This window comes from Aulostomus chinensis, chromosome 17, assembly GCF_037954235.1.
Source record: "Aulostomus chinensis isolate RoL2024-O1b breed Wild chromosome 17, RoL_Achi_v1.0, whole genome shotgun sequence".
In the NCBI taxonomy this organism is placed as follows: domain Eukaryota; kingdom Metazoa; phylum Chordata; class Actinopteri; order Syngnathiformes; family Aulostomidae; genus Aulostomus; species Aulostomus chinensis.
In genome coordinates this window covers 23,797,193-23,822,519 of record NC_141336.1, presented here as the reverse complement: position 1 = coordinate 23,822,519, position 25,327 = coordinate 23,797,193, and the positions used below count along the sequence as shown (strand labels likewise).

General features: G+C 44.0%; 1 protein-coding gene across 3 annotated transcripts in view; it reads left to right on the top strand.

Annotated features, from left to right (window-relative positions):
* alk (ALK receptor tyrosine kinase) overlaps positions 1-25,327 on the top strand; it is a 334,907-nt gene that overhangs the window by 241,740 nt on the left and 67,840 nt on the right. For all 3 annotated transcript variants that reach the window (XM_086182128.1, XM_086182129.1, XM_086182131.1), the window contains one exon: positions 19,433-19,566. In XM_086182128.1, coding sequence (XP_086038254.1) covers positions 19,433-19,566 — 134 coding nt within the window. The remainder of the gene's footprint in view (positions 1-19,432; positions 19,567-25,327) is intronic.

Here is a 25,327-nt window from a genome sequence, read left to right as displayed (position 1 = left end):
GCACAAGAGAGAGAGGCTAGGAACGGCAGACGGATTGGCTGGAATGATGCTGAGGAGATGAGCTGATGGTCAGTGATGCATCCAGGTGGATCACTCAGCCATGAAGGACTGCGAGCAGCTGATCTGCAGCTCTGATTGTCAGGACGAAGGCCAGCAAGTGCCAGTATCTCAAGAAGGATACAGGAGGATGGTGATGGCAGGAGATAAAAAAAACCCCAAACAAACATAAATTCACCTAAAATAGACTTTTGCTCATGTGAAACCGCTACGTCTTGTAATTCCAATTCATCTGCGGTAGCTATTCAGCCAATATTGAAAATTCTTTCTTTAAGAATATCTTGGCAGTCCTTAATACAGCTTCCTCTGTCCCAAACCTCGTAGGAGGTTCAGTCACAGGTGGAGGCTGACACGCCTGAGACCTTGTGTGCTTCAAAAAAACCTTTGGGTTTTTTGCTCCAAGTCACTTTTCCCATTGTTTATGTTGGGACTGCATGGAGGAAAGGCTCCATCAGGGTCTTCATACACCAGTCGACCTTAAGGAGCGCGCCAATAAGTCTCACTTTTTAAAAGTTCATTCAAAGCTACCTTCTATTTCATCTGCTTTGATTAAGAAGCTGACTCACCGAGGGATTCAGAAACATTTTCTCTTGTTCTAAAGGTGTTCCTGAGTAGAGAAATTACTCATTTCAGCCCACCGTATTTTTATGCTTTGCCTCAAGGGCTTAAAATGATAACTTTGATTTTTATCCTTTTTACCAGAGTGAAGATGTCAAACTATCGTCTGTTTGTCGTTGGAATTATATCAAGTGCGCACACACTGCTTTTATGTGCAGTCACACATTTCAACAGATAAATAAGATGAGAGGAATTTATTTGTCCCATGGCAGGGAAATTTGTGGAGGTAGAGTAGAGGAGGTGCTGGAAAAGATGAGTAAATATACAGTGAACAAAAATAGAAACAGTCGTTTTAAACAGAAATTTGTATTAACACCACGACGATGAAGTCAAAAACCCATCCACATTGTTTAGATGCGCGATCTTAAACACTGACGTCAGCGGAGGCGCTCAGAGATCCCGTGACCGCGCGTCCTCCCTCAGTGTCGTGTGACGTGCTCGGAGAGCGCCGCGAGAGCCTCGGGGAGCAGGAGAAATACTGTAACGGCAGCCTTGTCACTGCATGAGATGCATGAGTCAGCGCTGGTGCTCAGCGATCATTTGTTGTGGGAGCCCTCTTCCTTTGATGGCAAGTGACAAGCCAATGGATCTCCACAGGAGACCAGAATAAACAAGTGCAGCCCATTCCCCAAACTCTGCAGACGGCACACGAGCTGGGCTTTATCATTTGAGACGGCTGCTATGAAAGAGTGTGACTAAGATGATGGGGCCCCAGTGTTTCTAATCTCCACACATTTAAATAATTATTTACTCAGCCTGAAGCTTTCTGAATCATCCTTCTAAGAGACACTGACTGTCATTAAAAGTTTACGAATAAATCATACATCATAGCGGCTTATTTTACTCCTGAGGTTTTATTTTGAAATCCACTGCATTGATGTAAAGAAACACTGAAGCTGGAGTGAGAATGCATGGCTCTACCAAACAGGGAATTATGAGTCACCTTGGATTTGGCTGTTTAACAGTAGATGAAGTTACTTTAAGATTAAGTGAGATTACGTTTTTGAGATTACTCATCACTGCCAACTCTGAAATACAGTGCGTGCATGTTAATGTTAGCATTCTCCGCTAGTGTGTGTGGTGGCCCGCCGTGCTAGCTTTGGCAGTGAGGGTCTGCCACCTAAAAGCTTAGCGTGGGGTCACAGGTTGAGGTTTCTCACTGACTCGAAGACGAGAGACGATGTCGGAGAAGTGAGTGGAGAAGTGAGCCGCTAACTCGCTTTGCCTCTCGCCAGCAGGTGCGACAGGTCAGTGCTGCCAATCAGCACCCACAAAAACAAAAACAAAACAAAAGAATAGATGCTGGAAAAGGTACATAAACTGGCTAATGGGCAGCACTGTATGAGTAATTAAGAGATATTTGAGGGATGGTGTGCAGGAAAGATTCTTTCATCCGTCTCCAAGAATGATTGAGAGGCTGATAGCGTTTGATGAATTTTTATGTGTGTGTTTTCCATCCAAGTTGCCTGATTTATTCTGTCTTAGTTTTGTTTCTGTCTATCTTTTAATCATGACTCATCTCCTCCAATAATCTACATGTGGCACTGTCTGGACTGATTTAATTCTGTTTGGGTTTGAGGCTGGCTCATTACCTCTGGGCAACTGTACAGCAAGACAGCACGCATGTGTGGAGATTCGATTGGAGAACTTCATCCTCAGGCCAGTAATCTGCTTTGCCTCCTCTGTTGCTACATTTCACCTCCATGATGTCAGGCCGGTTTATGATCCGCCATCACTCTTAAGAACAATAGGATCAAGGGTCAGCCTGATCCGTCCTCGTGCAATATCACTCTCAAGACGAGCTCTGCCTTCCCTCCACCCGTGCTTATTGGCTGAAATATCTGCTCGCCGTGCCAGTTTTGACATGTAATCTACTGCTGGCAGCAGCCGAGAGGGAGCCCAGTGATAAATCTTCTCTGGGACCGAACGTGCTTCATGGGTTTCACGTCTCTACCGTTAAACTATGCTTGAGTGTTCCCTCAGCAGTGGGCCTGAATGTAAAACAGGACAGTATTGAGGGCCGTCTCGCGGGAACGCCGTGTCTTTTCTGGTGCCCAGCAGCAAATGAGACCACAACATCTATTGAACTCAGGTACAAACACAATCTGCAGCTTGTGCCAACAAAACTCTTGTAAAGGCCATTACAAGAGAGAGCTACAGAGGTTTAAATGGCATAATATGGACAAGATCATTGGCAGTATGTGCAGTCTGTTCCGGTGAAGGCGGTTCAGGGTTTTCATAGATGTGCTGGGAGACACTGGGTGCCAGTAATGGGACACTCCAGACCTTTAGCGTTATATTACCATTACACAGGGACTCAAAGGAGAAGGACAAGATGGTCAGAATCAGGGCAGCAGAGTTGATTGGTCCTCATGTCATTGTCGCTGCAGATAAACTCTGCTTTGTTTATGAAGTTTGAATTTTTATTTTTACTCTTGTTGATCTCAGCTCTATTTTTTGAATTTTCTTAGATTTATATTTCATGTTTATTTAGTGTTTATTACTTTTTTCGCTAATGCTCTATTTTTGTTATCACCCCTGCTGCTGTAACAGGGAAATTTACCCGTCCTGGGACTAATTAAAAGGGTTATTTTATCTTAACTCAAACACACCAAGTTCCCAAACCTGTTTCTTGGTTGAGATTTGGAAATAAAAAAATAAATAGATAAATAAAAGAACATGCAATGTGTAGCTCCGTGCGTACGTCACGCCGTGCAGCAGCAGGATGATGGCTGACATCAAGATAAAAGTGGGAATTTACTTTAAAAAAAAAATTTGTGACATTACCAATGCAGTTAATGTCTATTTTCTGTTTGTGCGTGTCATACATGCATATTTATCTGTTGGATATCGCGAGTGTGTGAGAGAAATGTGTCTCTCACGTCCGTCACTCATGTGCCACTCCGCGTTTACCAGTTCACCCAACCGAGATGTCGCTGCTCTACTCCCTCGGCCCCCTCTCAGCCAGAGAAGGCCAGGATTCCCACCCTCATCCAGCTTCCCATCCAGGGACGAGCACTCCAGAATTTAATGAATCCATGGCTTCAGTCCACCAAAAAAACAAAAACTCTATCCTCCGCTGAAATTCTCCAACCGCCGAGTCGTTTTTGAAGGAGCCAGAATGAAGTGCAGCGGTGATTTGTGAGCTAATGGGAGTTGTGTCGGCCTCCATTCATGGAAGGTTGTTTGCGATGTTATTTTAAGAAGAATCATGCGATTGAGCGGGATATTTTGGGCTTTGTGTCTTGCAGTCATGAATCCACGCTGCGTTATGTGTCTGGTGCCACGCCTGGGACCTTGATTTGTTCACTGGTCTGCATTAATGAAGTTGTATGACACATACAGTACGGTATACTGTAGCTAGAGATCAAATGAAATGTGCACAGATTTTACTTTTTCAAACAGAAGTGGGTAGAAAAATCAGAAATGGGTGAAAAAGTTTCACTTCTGGATCCACACAAACCTTTTTTCACCATGGGAGATGTTTCTGAAAGAAACCAAAGATGAATTGTCTCCGTTTCTGTCTTTGAGAGGGAAATGTTTTAAGCCGTGGAGAGGTTTACATTCCTCATCATTAAATTCTGTGCAGTCATCACAAATCCCGCACGTCCACTCGCTCTAACGATGAGAGCAGGTCTGCATTTTGGCCTTGCTGAGATACAGGGGACAAGCTTGGATTCTCTTTACTATTATACACATTCCAGGCAAATTAGCGAGGCAGCAAACTGTAGAGGAGCTGTTTGTAATGACAAAAGCTGTGGCAAAATATAGCTGTCACTCCTTTCATCTCCCTCCCAGTCGCACAGCGTTTGCTGGGCGGCGCCCGCACTGCCTGCTCACTACAAGGTGTTCTTTTTTACTGGGCTATGTGTCAGTCACCCTGGCCCAGTTTCACTGCATTTGAATGACAGAGGATTTGTTCTGTTTGAATGAAACAAGTGTGCAGAGACACAGACGGAGCTGATGGAACGCAGCAGAGGTGGCGTTCCTGATTGCTATTTACAGGAGTGTTTATGTCAGACATGCCGATACGATGTTTTCACCGCTCTTACCCTGCCAGAACATTCAGAGAAAACTTCCCAGCTGATGTCGTCTTTTGGTGCTTCTCAACAGTAATTATCTGAATTACCCCATTTTGGGAATTATACGTGATTTAATTGCTCTGAGTGGTGGGAAATGTAACAATTTTACAGTTGAAAATCAAATTGGCTTTTTGTGCCCTCACGTCTGCGATGGAACAATGTTATTGAAGAATTCCTCCCTGCACGTGCTGAATGTTTTCAATGAGACTGAAAAAAAACCAACTGAAGTCAGTAATTAAATTTGTATTACCAGACAGAACCTTCTGGAGAGAGTGAGATGAAAGAAAAACCAATCCCAAGTCTATTTATTCTGTGCAGGTCCTTTCATTCAAATGTCATTACCAACTCCATTTCCCGAAAGTACAGGTGAAGCAAAGCCGGAAAAACGGGAAAAATCTCCCCAAAGATCCTGGTGGAGATGAGCCTGTAGTGATGGCGAACAGAGGTGTGACAATGAATCAATCAGTCGATCGAAAGAAGAGGCAACCACAACTATTTTGATCAGCAATTGATTGTTTGTGTCTTTTTCAAGTAAAAGTGGCCTCATTTGCTTTTGAACAAAAGATTCTGCCGCTTTTCTGCCACTTATGACAGAGAGGGAAGAATCGTCGTGTTGTTTTTTTTACTAAGAAAAAATTTTAACAAGTCACTTTGGACTTTAGAAATTGTTGTCCATTGTGAAAATAGTCAGCAGGTAAGTAGAGCATGAAAGTTATTTTTGTCGTGATGTTATTCAGATGGTTTCATTGAAAAACTCCTGAGTTTTAAAATCCCCGAAAAAATGCAACATACACACACTACAGTTAGTTGAAGAGCCTTTCAGCCCGAGAGTTAGGAGTGGAATTCTCTCTGTGAAACCATATCAGTTCTTAGTTTCAGGGAAATGTACACTTATAAAAATGCTTCCCTCGGTGCCTGGCAGCAGGTGCCACTACATCCTGCACAGCTGTCCTTTCATAGCTGTTTAACAGCTGATTTCTCTCCGCTAGCTAGGATTCGCTGTGATGAATTGTATTTGATTGTATTTCCATTCAGCGCAGAAAGGAATCATAACCATTCAGCCATTTTCCAATAAGAGATGCAAACATTAATAGGCTTTCTTGCACAAAACATACAGTCGCACTCACAGGAGCAGAGCAGAAATTCGAGCATGCATTTGTTATACATGAATGCAGCTTATGTGATTATTCATGCAGTTTACCTTCATATCTGAAACAAACAACACTCGATGAAACTGCAACCAGGGCTCCAACGCTCAGCGCATGAATACGACGCAGCGTCCGTCTCAGATTTGATTCCGCCGTCTTTGCGGTTTGGCTCCGCTTCCGTTAAAAACTTGTGAAATCACAGTTACATCATCAGCGCCGATGACGTAGTGTGTAATGTGCGGTTGTTGGTGCTGCTGTTTTTGGGTCCGGCTGAAGGTGATAAAACAAAAAAATCTGGCGTTCTCTGCCAGCGGAGGTGTCGTGGTTCCGTGAGCCAGGTGACAGGTTTGATGGGTTAAATTCACATCTTGGTGATGAAGAAAAGAAATAATCAAGCAAAACATCTGCGCTTGCATTCACTCACATTTGTAGTCCGTGACTCATCCACAGCAACACAGATAGAGCTTTTGAATTTCAATCATGACAAAGTCTACATGAAAAGTAAACATTGCATTGATTTAATTGTAAAACCTGTTCGATATCTATAAATCCCTTTTTCATACATGCGTGGAGGTCCAGAGGCGTCACTGGGGATGAATGTAAAGCTGCCAAACTCTGCAGCTCCCCAGGTTTCACTTCTTTCTTAACTCTCAGCTCTCATAGTGCAATTTTCAGCTGAAGGCAAGCAGGCAGGCAGAGTCAGAGACGAGCTGGTGGCGCGTCAGGCATCAGACTTCTTCCCTCGTGAGTTCACTCAAAAAAAAAATTAAGAAACGGACTTCTGTGAATTTGTATTCGCTTTGTTAAAAATTAAAATATGTCCAACTAACTAGAACAGATAGGAATTTGATTAATAAAAATGCGCTTCATGTAGTTTTTAGAGTGCTGATGAAGACCAAAAACAAAGTGGATCTCCCCCCGGGAGATCAGGGGGTGCAACAAACTAATGTGTCGTATCTACTCAAAATCCTGCAGTATTCAAAATGACCCTCCCCTCCTCCCCTGATTGGTTCTCTCTCCTCGTACCTAAACAAGGCTCCAGAATAGAGTAGGGGGCTATGGGAAGATCTTTCGGGGAGGCGCTCCCAATATGTCCAGTTCCTCCTGGTTAAGGACAAAATAAGCCCCTTTACAGCTCACAGTATTACCTAATGTGCTCGAATATGGAGAAATAGTTGATATAAACTTGGCCCACGGAGAGGCAGAAACTGCCAGAGGATCAAGTGCACCAGCTGAAGACCATCAGACAGCGCTAGCATTAATGTTAGCCGCTGGTGGCGCTAGTTCAGCTCACCAACAGACCAGTGAATCCACTTTAGTTAGAAATCCCTCATTGTGCCTGAGCCAATGTGCATTGTCGTGTGTGGTTTTTGTTGTTGTTGTTGTTTTTGATTGAGCAACACAAACTGCTACTAACAGAGTCATGACTTCATCTAACAGGCCTACTTCACGTTTGTTAGCAGGCCTACAAACCAAAATCTCCGTTCTGATTGGGTTAGGCTTAGGAGTCTTTGGTCTCCCCTGGTGACCGAGTGAAAGTGTTCCCTGGCAGAGACGGTGAGCCCCTGATGGAGCACCTTCCACGGCAGCTCCTCCGCCCTCGTGCGGGTGAATGGCAAGCAGCATGATAAAGCTCTTTGGAGAAACATGCGATAAACCTACCGTCCATTCACTCATTTAGGGTCTTATCTAGTGGGAAGCACATTGGTCTATGCTGTTTGATCAGCTAATAACCTCATATAAAACATGAAGTCCTCCTACTTTTTGCTCTGGGTGATGCCAAAAGTCACCTCAGGCGATACAATGTAACATGAAAAGACAAATCCCCTTAAACCCCTCGAAAACACACTGTTCTTTAAACTGCCGCTGATATTTTGTTTATCGCATTCACAGAGATTTCTCCCAGCCCTATTTAAACATGAAAAACATTCATTTTTATTGACCTGGGGCCTGTGTTTTTCAAGTAAACACATCCTACTGAATATATATACATTTTAATACACAGTTAAATGTTTGAAGTGAAACGAGAAAGATGAAGTACATGTCTGTGTAAGAGAGCATACATTAAAATGTACCTCGGTTCTGTTCTCTTTGTAATGAAATGCTTTTACACACAGTGCAGACACACAGGTTATAGGTCTCTGTTGTGTATCCTGTGATTCAATAGTTCTTACTTTTATGTCCGTGTTTATGCAGCCTAACAGGCTCGCAGGACCGCAGGATTCCTGGCATTCATCTCCATACGAGAGGATTACTGGTTAGCTTGGAAAAAGAGAGGACTGGTTCATACACAGCTTGAGTGACTTCTTTCCTGACTTCCTCCACTCCAAAGGCAATTTTTCAATAAGGGATGACACGCTGCATGCTTCAAGTTTCAGTAAGTGTCCCCAAGTTGCCACTAGAATTCTTAAGATTCTGCCAGTCATGTTCCTCTTTCTCTTCTCTGCAAGCTTTCTGCAGTGCAGCACCCACTGACCGGAGTTGAAGTCGTGGGTCTGGTACAGATCTTATGTGTACGGCGTCACATGGTCAGGCGGCACATGATTCATTAGTCACTTAGGAAAGGGTAACTGTTGTCCTGATCACTTATCTCTATCCTCTACGCGCAGCAGCAGCATTTTCATGCTACAAAGCGAACATGTTTTAATCACAAGCGCTGTCACTCAATTTGAGCAATTTCCTGTGGCTCTGTAAAGTATGAGGCTCCAAAGTAATTGAATTTGAGTCATAATTAAAAGGTGCAAGAAGCCATGTGATCCCCCCCCCCCCCCCCCCACCACCACCACCACCACCCCATGCCTTTCATCTTTGTAATAGCATAGCAGTTTACATCTGAGAGGCAAAGTTTTCATCACGGAATTTAATAATTTGCTGAGCACTTCCCAGCTTTATGTGCCACTGAAGGTACAGCCAAGGCCTTATTAAATTGGATGTGCAGTCTAATCTGACACGAACAAGAGGAAAACACAAATGAGTGGAGGGGCAGACATGGTTAGAGCTGACTAGAGAAACGGCCATCAAAACTTAACATACTACTGGAGCTTTTTTTATTTTAAGCTTCCTTTCCGATGATTAAAACTGCAGGTTTTTTTTTTTGTCCAGAGAGGAGATTCCATCCCTCTTAGCATGGATACCGTCGTGCCTCGGTGATTTCTGGAAGCTGCCGGAGCCGATAATTTCTGCTTCCACAATTGCAGCGATATTTCAATGGGCACAGCATCATGAGAAAGTACTGCAACTCTAGCGTGTGAGTTACTTCAACGGTGGTGATGCGTTGCTGGATGACACCTCACGGAGCAGCATGAGAGTGAAGCAGTGTGGCAGATGGGATCGGAGAGGAAACTGTGTTTATTTGTCTTTATTTAGTATTGTGACACAGCAGCCACCATAATTAAGTTAAAACTATATACTGCATGTTTCGGTCCTGATACTGTATTGATACTCAAGCCCCTGATATCAATACTGTATCACAATATACTGTGATAAAATGGTGTTGTGACCCATGTGTGTAATGGTAGCTGTTTTAGGGGGGGGGGGACCCCCGTTATTGTGATCTGGTGCGGTTTAAACTTCTGCTTCCTCAGTGCGTCACTGTGAGGAACATCAGTCATGTGACGGCGTGGCGGCTAAGATGAAGCTCACTCATCATTAACATCGCTCCAGGTTCTACCCAAACACAACTAACTTATGGCCCACCAATCTGCATGCAGAGAGGCGCCAGAGGAATCCAGGAGGATTCCCTTTCGATTCAGAGTCACCGGGTTTATAAGAAAATCACCAAGCTCATTTGTGCCGAGGTTGTTTTCACGCGTCTGTGGTGTAGTTGGTTCGACCTAATGTCCGCTTTTTAGCCCTAGAGATTGAATTTACTCTTCAAAAATCATACAGGTTGAGTTCAGGACAACAGAAACTTCAGAGCCTTTTTTTTTTTTTTTTTATACTCACACAAAATTAAAAAAAACAATGATCCCAACATCTCCTGGTGGAGGGAACCCACGACCACGCTAACTTCCAGGTTGGGCCCCTAAAGTCCATCGTCCATGCAGCACTTTATAGCACCTTTTGTAGATTAGTAGGAGCACTACTACTCAAAGCCCTCAGTATGGATGCATCTACACACACACACACACACATACCTGCACATCAGACGCGGTGGGGGTCCGGTGTCATGCTCAAGGACACTCTGGGGACTTCCTTGGACTTGTTGAAAAGTTTCCGAGAACATGCTGACTGTCACCATGCACCTAAGCTCTGCTGCAGCATCTGCTCTGGTTCACTTCAAGAGCCTAGAAGAGGCTTCGCCATTGTCTTTTGTAAACTTTTATCGATTGTATGGCATTGTGCCCTCCTCAGAGCACTGAGTGTGGGAAAAATTTAACCTCTGGGGTAGGCAGCCAGTCACTCCGATAAGCTTATCTCCCAGTACAGGAGTCAGTGAAGCCCTATTGTGAGTCACCATAACCCCTGTCCCCTGATAACATTAGTGGGGTGTCTCACCAGAAACACTTGTCTTGCATAAACTCCGGAGGAGGTGGACTTATCTTGAATGATGAGTGACACAGCGTCAATCTCTCGTTTTATAGGAGGCAAGGGGCTCTGCTTTGAAGGCTGGCTGGGTAATGATACAGGGACTTGTGAGAATAATGCTGACGCAGGCTTCCCCGTAGCAAGACACTTCACTCATGTTAACCGAGAGCAGGGATTATGGGATGGATAACCACATGTCTTACCATTTAGATTTTAGCAGGCTGGTGTGTCTGGCTTGTGAGAGATTCCCTGGACAAGTGAGAAACAAATGTAAGATAACCCTGTAGCTGCCGGTACACGCAAACTGAGAATAAACCAATGCTGAGTACATGTAGCAGAGCTTCATCGCTCTCAAACACACTTTTAAGGAGCCAGTATCAGTGTGACGTTTTACACTGGCGTTGCCAGCCCACATAACAATGAGCCACTGGGAGAACTCCTGGTCCTGCAAGAGTAACTGCTGCGAAACCTCAGGTACTTTTACAGTCATTACTGACGCCTGCATGAGCAGGACGGTGATGTCGGATACCAGACGGGTAGTCGACCTGCAAGTTGGCGGGATCCTCTTCTGTCAGATTCTTCAGACCTTTCTGCTCAACTGTCTGTGAAATCATTTGAAGTTTGTAATTGGTTTCTTTGTCTGTGTTGTCGAACATCTACAGCCGTCCTGATCATTACTCGTATTTGAGCAAGCAAAAAGAGATTTGCTGGATTTCATTTTGGGGCCTGCAGACGGTGTGTGCACCACTCACCTGGAGCAGGTGCCTCCTTGAGTCGGTAGATCTGAACTGACTGTGGTGTGGATGAGGCTTGGGTCAGGAACATGGAACATAGGTGATTAGCAGGAAGCAGGAAGTGGATCTGAAACTGGAGACTAGACTAAAATAAAACAGGAAATGCTGAACAACAAGGTTCGACAGAAGACACAGCCACAGTGAGTTTGTCTTGTTGTAGCGATGGTTACACATTTTGATTTGCTTGAGACGGAATCACTGCAAGTATCATCAGTGAATCTAACCGGAGCAAAGAGACGGACCAGCAGCCGGAGCCAAATACTTTACATCTGCTTTATCTCAGGACTTTCTGAAGCAGTGACCATCTGATCTGATGCAACACTCATTTGGGACATCAGCAGAAACTATTAGCAACAGCTACAGCTCTGTAGAGGGAAGCTCAAGAATAGAAATGACGGTTTTATTGAAGATCTGTCGCTTATTTGATGCATTGCCCTCATGCCCGTCTCATTCCAAGACGTATAAGTCATCTGTTACCATCAGTCTTGCTGTAGCCTTCGATTTTCCTTTCTTAATTTCTCTTATAAATTATTTCCCAACGTCTTTTCTGAGTCCAAATGACCTGCAAATATCCCTTGTTCAGTTTGACCTCCATTAAATTATAGCAGAACTGTATTCAATTCTGATTGAAACCTCTGATTGAAGCTTGGCATTCACAGCTCATGGTATCCTGCAGTAAAATGTTTTGACCCAGCTGCTATGTTACACATCCTGCGGACACACGAGGACGTGAAAATTGCTGAAGGTAATAAGTCATCATTTTTGTGCAATTATTTTTTTTTGTTCTCTGTAAAGTGCAAGAACGGTTTCATGAGGAATTGCAGTTTGTTTAGAAGCAAATGAAAGTTCATGTTTCTGGACGCCCCGCAGCTGTTTTTTTCAATTTCACCCTTCCATCACTGCCACATTAATATTTATTCAAATGTCAAGTTGTTTCAAGTCATTTTTGTCCGATGTGTACATTCAGCTGTTCCAAGCAGGATTTCCTCCTGTCTAAACACTGGAGCCAATTTAAAGTCTCGTGTATTAATGAAGAACAATGGTCAAAAACCGGTTTAAGCCTGTTTTTGTCTCAATGATTGGATTAAATACATCCAGCCCCGATTTTCCGATTGTTGGAGAAAGCCGATTTCCCGAGTTCAAGCGTGTTGGGGAATTCTGATTACTCTGTGGTCAGTGTTTCTGGACGCGCTGGTTTAGTGTGTGTGTGTGTGTGTGTGTGTGTGTGTGTGTTTTAAGGGTGTGTGAAATTGCCACGCCGAAGCAAATCCCTGGTGGACACACTTGCATCTCGCTTTTTAAGCTGGATTTGTTTATTTGCTCGGCTTTTGCTTTCATCCTCGGTGATTTGCTCTTGGCAGCTTGTCCATTTTTCAGTCACAGAATAATTTGCTTAGCACAGAAATGCAAGATGTCTGTATTCAGGTGTGTGACTCATTTGAATATACAATGGCTAAGACTCGCCTTGAGTGCAATCCCAAAGTTTAGCCTGTAAAATCATGTAAAAGCCTCATGTTTACTGTGGCTAAACCCTTGCTCCCTGCTTTAAAGGCACAAACTGCCATATTGAAACTGTTGTGTTATTCATTGTCTGGAAGCCATACGTGTGATGCCACTGTACAAATGTGCACATTCACACATGAATGATTGCGGCATAGAATTTGGCAAGAACGTGTACATTTGTACACTGCCACTGTGCCACTGTGCAAATGTGCCCTCTAAAGCCGCTGAGCGCATTTTTCCTCACTTAACATTTTGGATTTACTTGATCACTTTGGTAGGGTTAATGATTGCGGCATTGGGTGGATTATGGAATTTAAACCTCTTCTCCTATAAAATGTCTGTAACACACAGCGAGCGCAAAATCCTAATGTCTGTACTACCAAGTGCATAAAATGTGCCATTAAAACCCATTATATATGACATTATGATCCCACAGCCGTCAGAGCATAAAAACATGCATTGTATTATTTTTGAGTGTCATTCTGAGCTTTTCCCTACAATTTGTGGTTGTTGTTTTTTTTTTGATGCTGTTGATTTCCATCATCATTTGACTGTGTTTGAGCTTTGGGGGCAAATACGTGCTCCTTCCACGAGGGGCGCTGCGTGTCAATAAAGAAATACAGGTATTCCGTGAAGACGATGTGGGCAAGTGAGTGTGATTGTCAAGATTGGGGTGCGTGTATGTGTAGTGAGGAATTTGTGCCTGTGTGCGACGGTTACATGAAAACGGTTTGACTGTCCTGAAGACTGCAGTCATATCGTGACCCAAAAAAAAGTCACTGAGAGGGTTTAAAATTAGAATTCAGAAATAATTGATGCTCATCAACAAATTTTAACTCGGTGAAAGTGGAAAATGATATCCAGTCAAATATTTTTATAGCTTAATTTTATGCTTTGGTTGCGTGTGAGTAAATGCAACATGGCCCCAGAGGGTTCATTTCCTTTTTCCCTGGAACAAATAAGATAGTTAGGGCTGTGTGAAAAGATGCTTTAAGCATGTTAAACCGAGCTGACCCCCTCCCCCACCCAAAAAAAACAAACCAAAACAAAACAAAACCCATGCATGTCGACCCAGTTTCCTGCACCTCCCCCGTCACGTCAAATGCATGGTGGCGTCGCAGATTCCCTCCGAACAGACAACATTCAGATGTGTCCTGATCAGTTTGGAGAAGTGACATTCACTGAGCCGGGCCACGTCAGGCCGCTCCATCTCCCCTGCACTTCCTTTGACATATTGGCTTCCACCTGTTGAGCACGACACAATTTGAGAGTCACAATCAATGTTGTTTAAGTAAAGTGATCCCGATCGCAGCAGCAGCCGCCGCCGCTCGCACCTCTGTACTCCTTAACCCTCATCGCCTCCTTCATGCGGCATCTTTTTCCATCAGTTTCATCTTTCCACCTATAAAAGAAGGCAAAAAAAAAACAACAATTTGATAAAAAGCAGCCGGCTTGATCATAACCTATGGTTGTCTCTCTTAGGGGGTAAAAATTCCATTACCATGTAAAGCAGCTTCTATTTCCTCTTCCTTACAGTAGTTTTACTGCAGCTACATTCAACAGAGTACTTGGACTTTGGGCATGATTGAAAAACCTTCTCTATTTTATGCATTTAGGCTTGAGGATGTCAGTGAAATGGCTTTGTCAATATTTGACACTGGATTTGTTTTTCACGCCATACAAATGATACTTTTCATTCTGTCACCAGGTTTTGCTTTTCAGAGGGCCAATTACCTGAGACGAAGAAATATTGGAAGCTTTATATTCCAAGTTTTTGTGACCCAACACAGAACGACTCACAAATTCTTGGAATATCTAATCATTTTTGGCACGGTGAGAGAATCTAATTAGTTTTGACATTTCACAATTCTGATTTTGACTAATCTTGCTGATGGGATCTCACACCTAATGTTCTATTTAATATGTGTGTATGCTGTTTGGGAGCATCGGGATTATAGCGTCTCTCATCTTGAACTAATGAGTTATGTGTAACTTAATCAAATTACATTCTGATTAATTTGAGACGTGGTGTCACACAGCTCCGCAGACACAAACAGAAATATTAACAACAGTAGCCAATTTAGCTAAATGTGACTGGCTTCTCTCCGTGCGCTTGTGTTCACCCCCTTGAGGCTGAATTAACCTTAAACCTCTTGTTTGTGTTGTTTTGTATTAACATTTGTCTTCTGATTCAATTTGACTTCTGTGATTGTATCTGGAATTCATCAGAGACACACAACCTAAACAGTGTGAGGTGGAAGCCACTGAAGCAGAGCCAATCAAATCATATCACTTGTAATATCTCAACGCATTCTTATAGTCCCAAGTCCGTTATCCACATACACATTTAATTATGTTTGAAGAGTACTGGAGCTTCAAGTTCTGCTTTTATGTCCCAAGGCGGATTAGAAAATGTTGTTAAACGCATCTTAAACGTAGAATTTGTACCTGAGCTCGTTCTTCTTCTTTCTTTCTTTTTTTCATATAGTTGTTTAGTCTTCTGTAAGAGACGCTAACTTACTTAGCGTGATCTGAGTGTGACACTCTCAATTTATAAGTGAATTCACTTTCTCACAAAAGGGAAAAATTGTAACTCTTTCAGTTTGGCGCTCATTCACACCTCGAACCAGCTCAGCCGCCTTCTCGCGTTCATCGTAGTGCTGAAAACCACAAGTATTACGCAGCGATTAGTTTGTTTTTAGCACAAATCAAAATGCTTGTGGGTTACTGAGCGTGCGGCTGGACGTAGGAGACGTGAGTTATAGCGGATGATGCTCGCTAACATCATTGGACAGTTTTTCTGTTGTTAGCTGTGAGTCACTGTCAGCTTTGCACACACACACATATACACACAAAATTCATACCCTCATATTGTGAGTTTGGGATGAACATGAGTTCAACCTGGAACAAAATATCTCCGTACTTTCAGGACATGAGTAGAGAAAGAACACACACACAAGACGGTGGTTAAGTCCTGCCCCCTGTCAGCGCTAGCATCCATGCAGGCTTCATAGCATTAGATAGCATTACCGCTATCAAGAGAACATTCAACACGGTTCTCCGTGTTCTGTCTGTCATGTTGGATGAGACTAATGCAAACCAGAACCCACAAGACAAATAAGCCCTAATGTGATTAGACATAAGCATCCCACGTCCTCCCTAACAAACACAGACACACACACATGCACCATCAGCAAATGAAAAGAACCCTATTAGCCGGAGCCGAGCTGTAAGAGGGGCATAAATGAATAGTCTTATGAAATGAGGATTGTGAAATGGCAGCGGAGACTGAGTTGGCCTCAGCCGCTCTGTTTTGTATCTCTGCGGTGAATAAAATGCGTCTTCATGCCAGGTCACAAAACAACAGCCTGAACAAAGGTCAGGTAATTTCAAATCATCAACGGGCCATTAGGACATGAGGGACCGTAATGAGAATTATTTGCATTCGCGCCACATTCACATTAGTCATGTATAGCAAATTCCCGCATGAGGCGACTTTATCGTTAATTTTCATGTTATTTATATTTAGGATCGCTGTGCCTCGTATACTCTTCCACTAATTAGGTTTGAACTGTTTGAGTGATGTGCTCTGGCAGCTCTGCTCCTCCGTTAATCAGTCTTGTGATCACCGGCGCAGTCGTAGCGTGATAAGACATAAGAATAATCTAGTAGTCGGTGAGAGTTGTGTACACTTTTAGTCAGGGAGGAGATAAAGATCAGACTTACATTGATCACTTTGGATTGGATGCAGCACACCTCTGCCTATTTCATTATCAGTACATTGAATATACTCCATGCAAAGCACAAACACTTTTGTTTACACGTTTGCACCTCACAAATTACAGATTTCACTGATTATTTTGTTTCGTATCTGCTTCCCCGTTGTTTATCTTCGTGTTGCAGTGCAGCTCTGGCATTTATCAAGGAAGCAAACGTTCCTGCACAATTACAGTGGTCTAAATTTGTTCCTCGTTGTGAGAAAGCTCCTGCCGTATGTGTATTAGTCTGTCACAGAATCTCCTCAAGGTTATGAAGGAGACAGTAGCAGCTCATATCCAGGGTTTCATTTCCCTTCTATTATGGGATATGGCAGGGAGCAGGTCCCACACCACAAAGCTGCTCTCTAACGATGTACTGTGGTGCTATAACTTCACTTCCCATCTGGTCAAATCCTTCCCTCCCCTCTCAGCAGAGGGGAAGACAGAGGCAGTGAGATGGAGCGAGGAGGCTTCAGTGAGAAGAGGTGAGAGCGATAGAACCGGGCCACAGGCTGGAAAGGCAAACATACATTAAAAAGAAAAACAGAACACGGGAAGCTGGCAAAGGTGGTAATGCAAAGCCTGCTGAGTCGAAACACGGACGTTTGGGAAATCAGAAAAGCTCCTAGCATGTTTGTGTAGCGGGGGCTGGTGTGTGTACATGTGTGCATTCGTGTTTGTTGTACTCTTGCTAGCACTGGTCTACCCAAACAAAGAGCAGAATAAACATGGTTGCAGTCAGTTTTCCGTTTCCCAACACACTTGTCACAATTGAAAGGTAGAGACCTTTAAAAACCTCTGAGAATAACATCACCGCCCGTTGCTGCAGCCTAACAGAACCTTGGAGTTAAACTGAGGATAGCGCTGTCAATATTGTTGAAGTTCTTTTTCCATTATGAGCTGCATTATAATATGGCCATGAAAGCTGCTTCTAATCTGCATATAGACTAAAGGATTGAAAATCTGACAAGAAATTATCTCTAGAAGATGAAAAAAAGCCAAGGAACAAGTAACACGATCATCTTATGTATGTTACAGCTACAGCATTAGCGTGTTCTCTCGTCAAAGGATTCATGAGCGGCACAAGCAGTGAGCTGTAAATTAATTTTCAATGACAGCTGGCGACTGAGAGATTCAGACACTGTGACAGCAGCGAGCAGCACAATGCCGGCGCCAAATGTGGCGAGTTGAAGTTGAGCAGAGTTTAACTTTATGCAAATTAGCAGCAGCCTCGCCAACGTAGCATCCAACTGCTTTTTCTTCCCACAGCAACAACGCACCACCAAGAGGTGGCTGATGATTCCATCTTGGCTTTTCACTGAAACATTTGCTTCATCTCGGCAACAGAAACTTTTTATTGCTTTTTTCACTCTGAGTAAAACTCATCCGTTCAGAGTGTTGATTATATGCTGTGATGGGGGGGGGTGGGGGGGGTGTGTCAACGTGTTCTGCAGCCTGATGATGAGACAACGACACACTTTGTAACATTACACCATCGCTTGCTCTCGATTTACTACCAACCAGCACCCAGACTTCTGCCTGCCTGTTTCCTTCTTCCGTTGAATATTTTATTTTAGCTAGACTAGTTAACCACAGTGTTCATCCACACACAATCTGACTGAGACAGCTGAAGGTGGGGGGGGGGGGGTAAATTAGCTAAAGAGTTATTTACATTATTACTTGTTCACCTGACAGTCGCTATGTGTCACGCTAACTAGCATCTCTCGTCCACGCTGGGCATCCAATCTCACACTAACCTAAATCACAGCACTGCACCCACAGTGTTGTACAAGTACACACAGTAATCCCGTCGCATGCAGAGCGTGATGGAGCGAGGCAGAGTTCCACTGTAAGGGTGTATGACATCATTCTACAGAATTCTCACAGGCCCGGATGAGAGACATATATTGTCATGTGCTCTTATACGTACAGGTAAGCAGGACTGTTGTTTGTACTCCTTTGGCGCAGGGGGGGTTGGAGTCTTAAACTCGGGGGGTTCAGATTGTGTGCTTTTATTTTTCGTGTTTTGGCAGTCGGGAGTGTGATGTGTCGTAAAAGTACGCCGTCAAAATCTGTTCTGTTTTCATTTCTGAACCATCATTTTGGAATGAGTCTGAAAACTGGAAATGAAAATAGTGATGGACGCAGACGCGCGCGCACACACACACACACACACACAAACACACACACACACACAAACACTTGTTCAAGATGACACTGAGTGAGTATAGAATCACATCCTTATTAGTGGATTTGATGTGTTTGTAGACTCTGTGTGTGTGTGTGTGGGGGGGGGGGGGCTGTTGGGTTGTTTGCTGTACTTCCCCATGAGGGAAGCAGGTGTTTACAGTCCATCACTCTGTGATGTCATGGCTGACATGTAAAGAGCGAGGGCTGGGCGAGAGCCAGAGGGAGGGGAGAGTGGAGGAGGACAGGGGAGGGGGTTGTTGATTAGCTTAGAGCCAAAGTGAAATCAGCACAATTTGCTTAATAAAATTAGGGACAGTTGAAGTAGACAAAGGCAGCCGATGGTTGAGGGAGCACAGCATTCACCGCTGGGCTGCAGCTGGCTGACACACTCGATCCAGACCGGAGAGTTTGCTCTCTGTCGTGGCTTTAACTTCACGCCTGCTGTAAGCTGAGGCACCACCTCATACCTGGTCATCTTTAGACCTCCTGGACCATCTGGGGTGGGCTCAAAGGGGGGCAATGCATCCACAAACAAAGGAAGACAGGGATCCCCCCAAAATGGAAGGGAATGAGGAAACTCCTATGTCAGCCTCTGCTGAAGTTCTGGACAGTCCTTCCTCGGTGGCTGCAGAAGCTCAGGCAGAGCAGGCCCGAGCCACGCTGACCCCCGACCCCCGCAGAGGATGCGGGTATTTCTGTCAGCCATGTTGTCTGCTCATCACACTGATCCTGCTCCTGCTCTCTCTCCTTGGCAGCTGGGCGGTGATCCACCTCACCCTGGCCACCCACGGAGGATCACCCTTCAGACTGTCAGCCAGCTACGACCAGCGAGTCCCACAGGATGACTCGGCCACCATCGAGCCCCACTTCACCACCAACTGCACCATGGGTAAGTGGGCCTTTCCATGTTTCCTATCTCATGTGTAACTGTCATTCTGGCCCTTTTATGTTAATGCCCTCTTAAAATGTTGGATGAAGTCTGTCAAGTAAAGATTCCAAACTTTCACTCGTAAAAATTATTGCTTGCCGGCTCATCTTTACTTGGTTACATTTCCTTAAAGATGAAATATCAGGGGAGTAGTAAGGAGTACAAATAAAAAACAATTCCAGGACATGTCTTCAGGCGCTGGTGACAGGTATGGGGTCATCATATCCATCTGTTGAGTGATTCAAAAGAACAAATCTGCAGGACGTCTTACAGTGAAAGAGGGTCTCCAGATGTTTCAGCTGAGACTGGTGTTGCTCCAGCCGATTCCTGCCTGTTTCCCTCCAGTCTTTCTGTAATAAATACGATCACTAAATGCAACTCACATGTCTGCAGAGTGACTGAGTTCCCAAAGCAGCTCAAACACGTCAAACTGGAAGTTGCTCAGCTACATGCAGTGATTTCTAACTTCGTTACGCGATGTTCTGGAATGAAATGCGTCAACTGCTTGGAACTGAAATAATATCCTTCTCTGTCGACCTCGAAAGCTCTTGAAATTAGATTATTATAACTGATTCAATTTCCTCCGTGTGAGATGCAGAAACGCAGCAACTGTTGCTCAAACATTTTAAGAGAGAATTACTGAGGAAATATGGATGAAAATTCTTGTTTCTTGTAATATTTGATTAGGTGGGGGGGGGGGGCTTCAGCGGAGAAGCGCAAATGTAAACCACTCTGGAGTGTTTTAATGAAGAAGACATTCACTGATGCAAATGTCCAGATGTGTGTAATTATGTTTCCTTTCTCAGGTAGAAACATGTTGAATTATACATGTGCAGATGTTCAAAGTGTTTAATCGTTCTATTTCGGTCGTCTCCGTGTTGCGTAGGAAAAATTCCCCCGGCTTGTTTACCAGACCATGTCTGAGTCTGCTGAACTCACATAAAAAGGAATAACTAGCGCAGGATGACCAGGAAAAATCCTCCATCAGTTGCTGCTTCTGTAAACTGAGATAAATCCCAGCTAATCATGCAGTTCTCTGATGTTTGTTGCTCACAAAGCAAGATTTTACCAAGACGAGGGTTGCAATCAAATATTTATTACATTTACAGTCACATAGAGTTGAGAGCCTGGATTCACATCAGTGTTGACCATCCATGAAAATCCATTAATTTGATGATCATATTCAACATCATGAACGCGAGTAGAAATCAGCCAGAACGGCAGCGGCGGTGTTCCTCCGGTCTCTGTTTCATACCTTTGGCATTGGTCTGCTGTTCAGACCCAACGCATCGATGTTAGAGCGCTAATACAGGTGAATTTGTGGCAGAGATGATGACAAGCTCCCCGTGGAGGCGACAAGCTTTCAATAGCTCCATGGTGCTGAGAGTTGATCGGAGCCAATTAGAACCCGTGTCTAATCAAGGCGATACGGCCCTGGATTGAAGGTAGATTAATACAGCCCGAGGTCAGATGACAGTGGGTGTCAGCTGTTCTTTTGTCCAGTGGAAATGAAACTGTAGGTGTGTTTTCTGATCCTCCTATAGGGAGTAATCATCCTCTGCCTGTCACCTATTAGCATCCCGCAGCTGCTCCGCCTGACACATGGACAAAAGACTACAGACGGACTAACATCCTGCAAATCTTCAAAGCCTTTTTTCCAGCAATTATGCTGAATACTGAATGGCATCTAAGTGGGTTTTACCTGCTGTATTTCTATAAAAACATTCCATTTTGATCACAGTGCCAGGAGATTTCATCTCCTCCTCTTTTATAGCATTAGAGTCTCTTGGAGCTCTGCACAAAAGGAAATCTGGTCGTGACTGTTGAGTGCGTTGGCTCCGGACAAACGAGGGAAATGCTCAGTACTGGAAGGTTTGTCTCTGCTCCTGTTCTCCATCCAGGTGTCACGTCTGGACTCAAGCTGAGGTCAGAACAGTTTGTTACAGGGGAACTTTTGATGCAGCTTTTTGCACCTGCGCGGTCAAACCTGGACACCTGATAAAAGATTAACAACACCCAACTCCCCTTTTACATGATCTGGATTTTGTTCTCAACTATGTAAATGTGTGAGTGTGAGAACGATAGGAGAGGGGTCAGATGATAAGGAGGGAACGGAGCTCACACATCCAGACAGTTTGTTACACACCACTTTCATCTAAAGTTTTGTATTTAATGAAGCAACCTACCCTGAGAGCCCTCCTTCACCCTAAACGTGCTTTCCTTCTTGTTCCTTCATTTGAATGCTCTTCATTGTGCAGACTCTCACACTCAAAGATGTTCAGAGAGTAGAACCTTTCACTGGATTATTCAGTGATACAGAAGTAGACATAAGGATTATAAGATCAAGATAACTGAACTTTTCTTGTGGGGAAACCTGTCAGACAGGCTCTCATTTGAGTATTTTGATGATATACGTTATATTTTCAGAGCATGAATGAACGCATTTGTAAAATGAAACGCAAACTGGTTAAAAAAAAAAGAGAGAGAGAGACAAGATGAAAAGGAATAATTATGAAGTGCAGTACAAAATATATATATTACACAGTAAACCTGTGCTCGGGGAGCTCAACTTCAAGCAGACAAAAACCTTCAAAAAGGAGAAGGGGAGAAGCAAAGCTCAGTAATTCCTACCTCTTCACCTGCTTTCATACTGATCATCAGTTTATACAACTGTCTCAGTCTAAGACACATAATGATGTCTAAATACATGTAACTATCTCTATATCTGCAACCTACTATAATTTATTAATGTATGCGTTCTCATCCCTGCAGCTCTGTAGGAACGTTTTGTTGTACATTTGTTTGTCGTACACATTCAGTACTGTAAGTAACAGCCCAAACAGTTCACCTTCCTTCCCCGAGTTATCAGAGGTGAAAGAGCAAAACAGCAAAACAATGAAAAACAAACACAAATTCTCTCCTGAACCACTCAGGGGGATTCTTTGTCTAACTGTCTTTTCTGTCACTGTAGGCAAAGAGCAGAGCGGCTGCTGTTGCTCATGCAAATCCAGCCTCGCTTCAACAGTGTCTAATTGTTCTCCGCTCAGTTCGCTGCGTTCCTCTCGGCAGGCAGCATCTAAGCCGTCGCTAGTCGAGAGAAACACCACGCAGACATGCCGTCCTCTCCTCAGGCACCACCTGGTTCCACTGCACACTTCCCACTTCCAAACTAAGCCCTAATCCATCTCGGCACGCTCGCCGTGTGGCCTCACCGCATTTCGCAGTGTGCTGAACCTCCTCCACTCCCCCCTACAGCACCTGTCACAAATCTGGGCTCAAATTACCTTCGTTCCTAGCTCACAGAACATGAAGCTGAGCTGCCGATTAAAGCTCTCAGACTGCTGGCAAAGACAGTTGTTTATGTTATTTGTTCCAGGCTCCAGCTCTCAAAATGAGCTAATTACTGCTTTTAATGACCTGTATTGTTGGGCATTTGGGTTGGGGAGCCTGAATCAAGCTTGGCTTTGGTTAATTGTGTCCAATTTAGTTCCAAAGATTTGAGATTCCTTTGTTTGTGTACACAAAATGTTGCGTGTCTGTCCCTGGAACTGTTGCATAATAGTTTCCTACACGTTTTGTAGGGAAAATTGTGATTTAATCATAATGATAATATTGACATGTTTACTCAGATCATTCTAAATCCCGTGATTCCTCTAAACCCGAGTGGAAATTTGACCGTGCGTCCCTGTCCTCTCAGTTGTTTTGGTGAACAGAAGGTCTGTGATTGCTCAAGCCGGTGACGTGTGCAGCGATATAGTCAATATAACAGTGTCTGACTTCCACTTTAATGAACTCATCAGTCACAGGACCAACAAGCAATCCAATTTGTTGCCCCTAAAGTGACTTGCGCGCTATTATAACAATCTCCTGAGCTCATCCTCCTGACAGGAAGTCCTGCCATCTGCCAGGGTGTCACTGCGGCATATTCAAGTACAGCAAACCTGTCCCTCTTGTTTCTCATCCAGGAAGTAAACAGGGACCACTGACAAGCTCATTACAAGTTGGTGTCAATAGCAGATTTGACTTTGCTTTTGTCACAGCAACATCTCAAGGCAGAGGGTTACGTTTGTTTTACCACCTATGACAATGCTTTCTCACTGAAGGAAATTTTTGTTAAATTTGCATTCATGCATTACCCAGCAAGCTGTCAAAATTCATTTTTCCAATTGGACATGTAGCTGGGATAAGGCAGCAGTGAACCTCGTGGGAATTTGAACTGGTGACCTTCCCTTGGCAGGCCTATTTCCCTAACCATTACACCATGCTGCTGCAGGCCCTTAATGGAGCGTTACAGCGAGTCTATACTTTGTGATTAGGTACACAGCAGCATGAGGGTGTCCCCAGGCCCATCAATCACTTATGCCTGCATGGAGGCAACCGGGAAAATGGGTCTGAGGAGACTGGTGGAGTGGACAGAGTGTTCGACGTGTGGATGGATGGATGGATGAGTGAGAATCAAAGCCCGGCTCTACAGCAAAAACCTTTAATTGAGTGTTCAATTTCACCTCGACTCCATCGGTGAAATGAAATCAAGTCATCCCTTTGGTTTTTGTAAAAGATAAAAACATCTACATTTTTCAGCCAAAAAAAACACCAAAAAAAAACAGCTTTGGCAGCCACAGCAGTGCAAAGGTGTGGTTATCAAACGGATGTGAGAATCGACGCACATTTATAAGTGTCGAGGGGCGTCATAGAGTGACACAGTGGCCCGTAAGGATGAGAGACAGAGGAAGACTGATGTCATCGCCTACCGTTAGTCTTGTAAAGACTCATCAGCTCTGCCACTGCTCATCAATCTGCAGATGCACACATGAGCGCGCTGGGGAATGTCAAGGAGCTCTTTCACTGGCTGCAGGATCAAGCCCAGCCACTAGGCCGGTACTCTTGAAAATGGGTGGGACGGTTGAGGCGTGAGTCAGAGATGAACCCCCAAAATAGGTTTGAGCTCTTCAACTACACATCTTTATCCAGCTGAAAACAAACTGTAAGAGCGTCCGACGGAAGACGGTCAGGATCCAGGGGACTGGAGCAGAACGATGTATTGTGAGTGAAATGATTTATCCCCGTCAAACCACAAAAACCCCAGAATTATCTATTAGTTTGGTGTCTGTGCTGGTGGTGTTTTAACTTTTCTCAAAGCTGATGTACTAAATGCTTTTACTAGCTAACTTTTCCAAAGAAGCTGTATCATGTTTTGGGCCTCTCTGTCGGAAAGTTGGTCTGATCTATAGATCATTTCTACAGTCACTAACCGTACTCCCCGTTTTCCCCTTTTTTCTCCTCACCGTTTGTCCCGCTTCACAATTGTGGCCATTTTGCTAGTCTGAGGAGAACTCCATGAGACCCAAAGGCCTCTTAGAGTGAGATATATGGGTAATTACTGGGTGCATTATTACCGTAGGCTGGCAGCGCAATTGACAAGCCATCAACCGTATGTTGGTTTTAAAACCACTTTGACTGGCAGAGGTTTTGCTCCACTGAAGATGGAAACAGCAACATGATGGTTCTGAAACATGTTATTATGTCATCAATTGAATGCATTGTGAAGACATTTTTAAAAGAGGCCAGCAGAAACAACCTAATTCCCTTCTTTGGGTGTTCTTCCTGCCGTAGCTCAGTCAGCGACCGCTCGGTATCCAAGTGTCCCGTCAAAACGGTCACGAAACATCATTAAACAGCTTCCTGCCCCCAGGCCATGAAAACTGCAGTATTAACATAATTG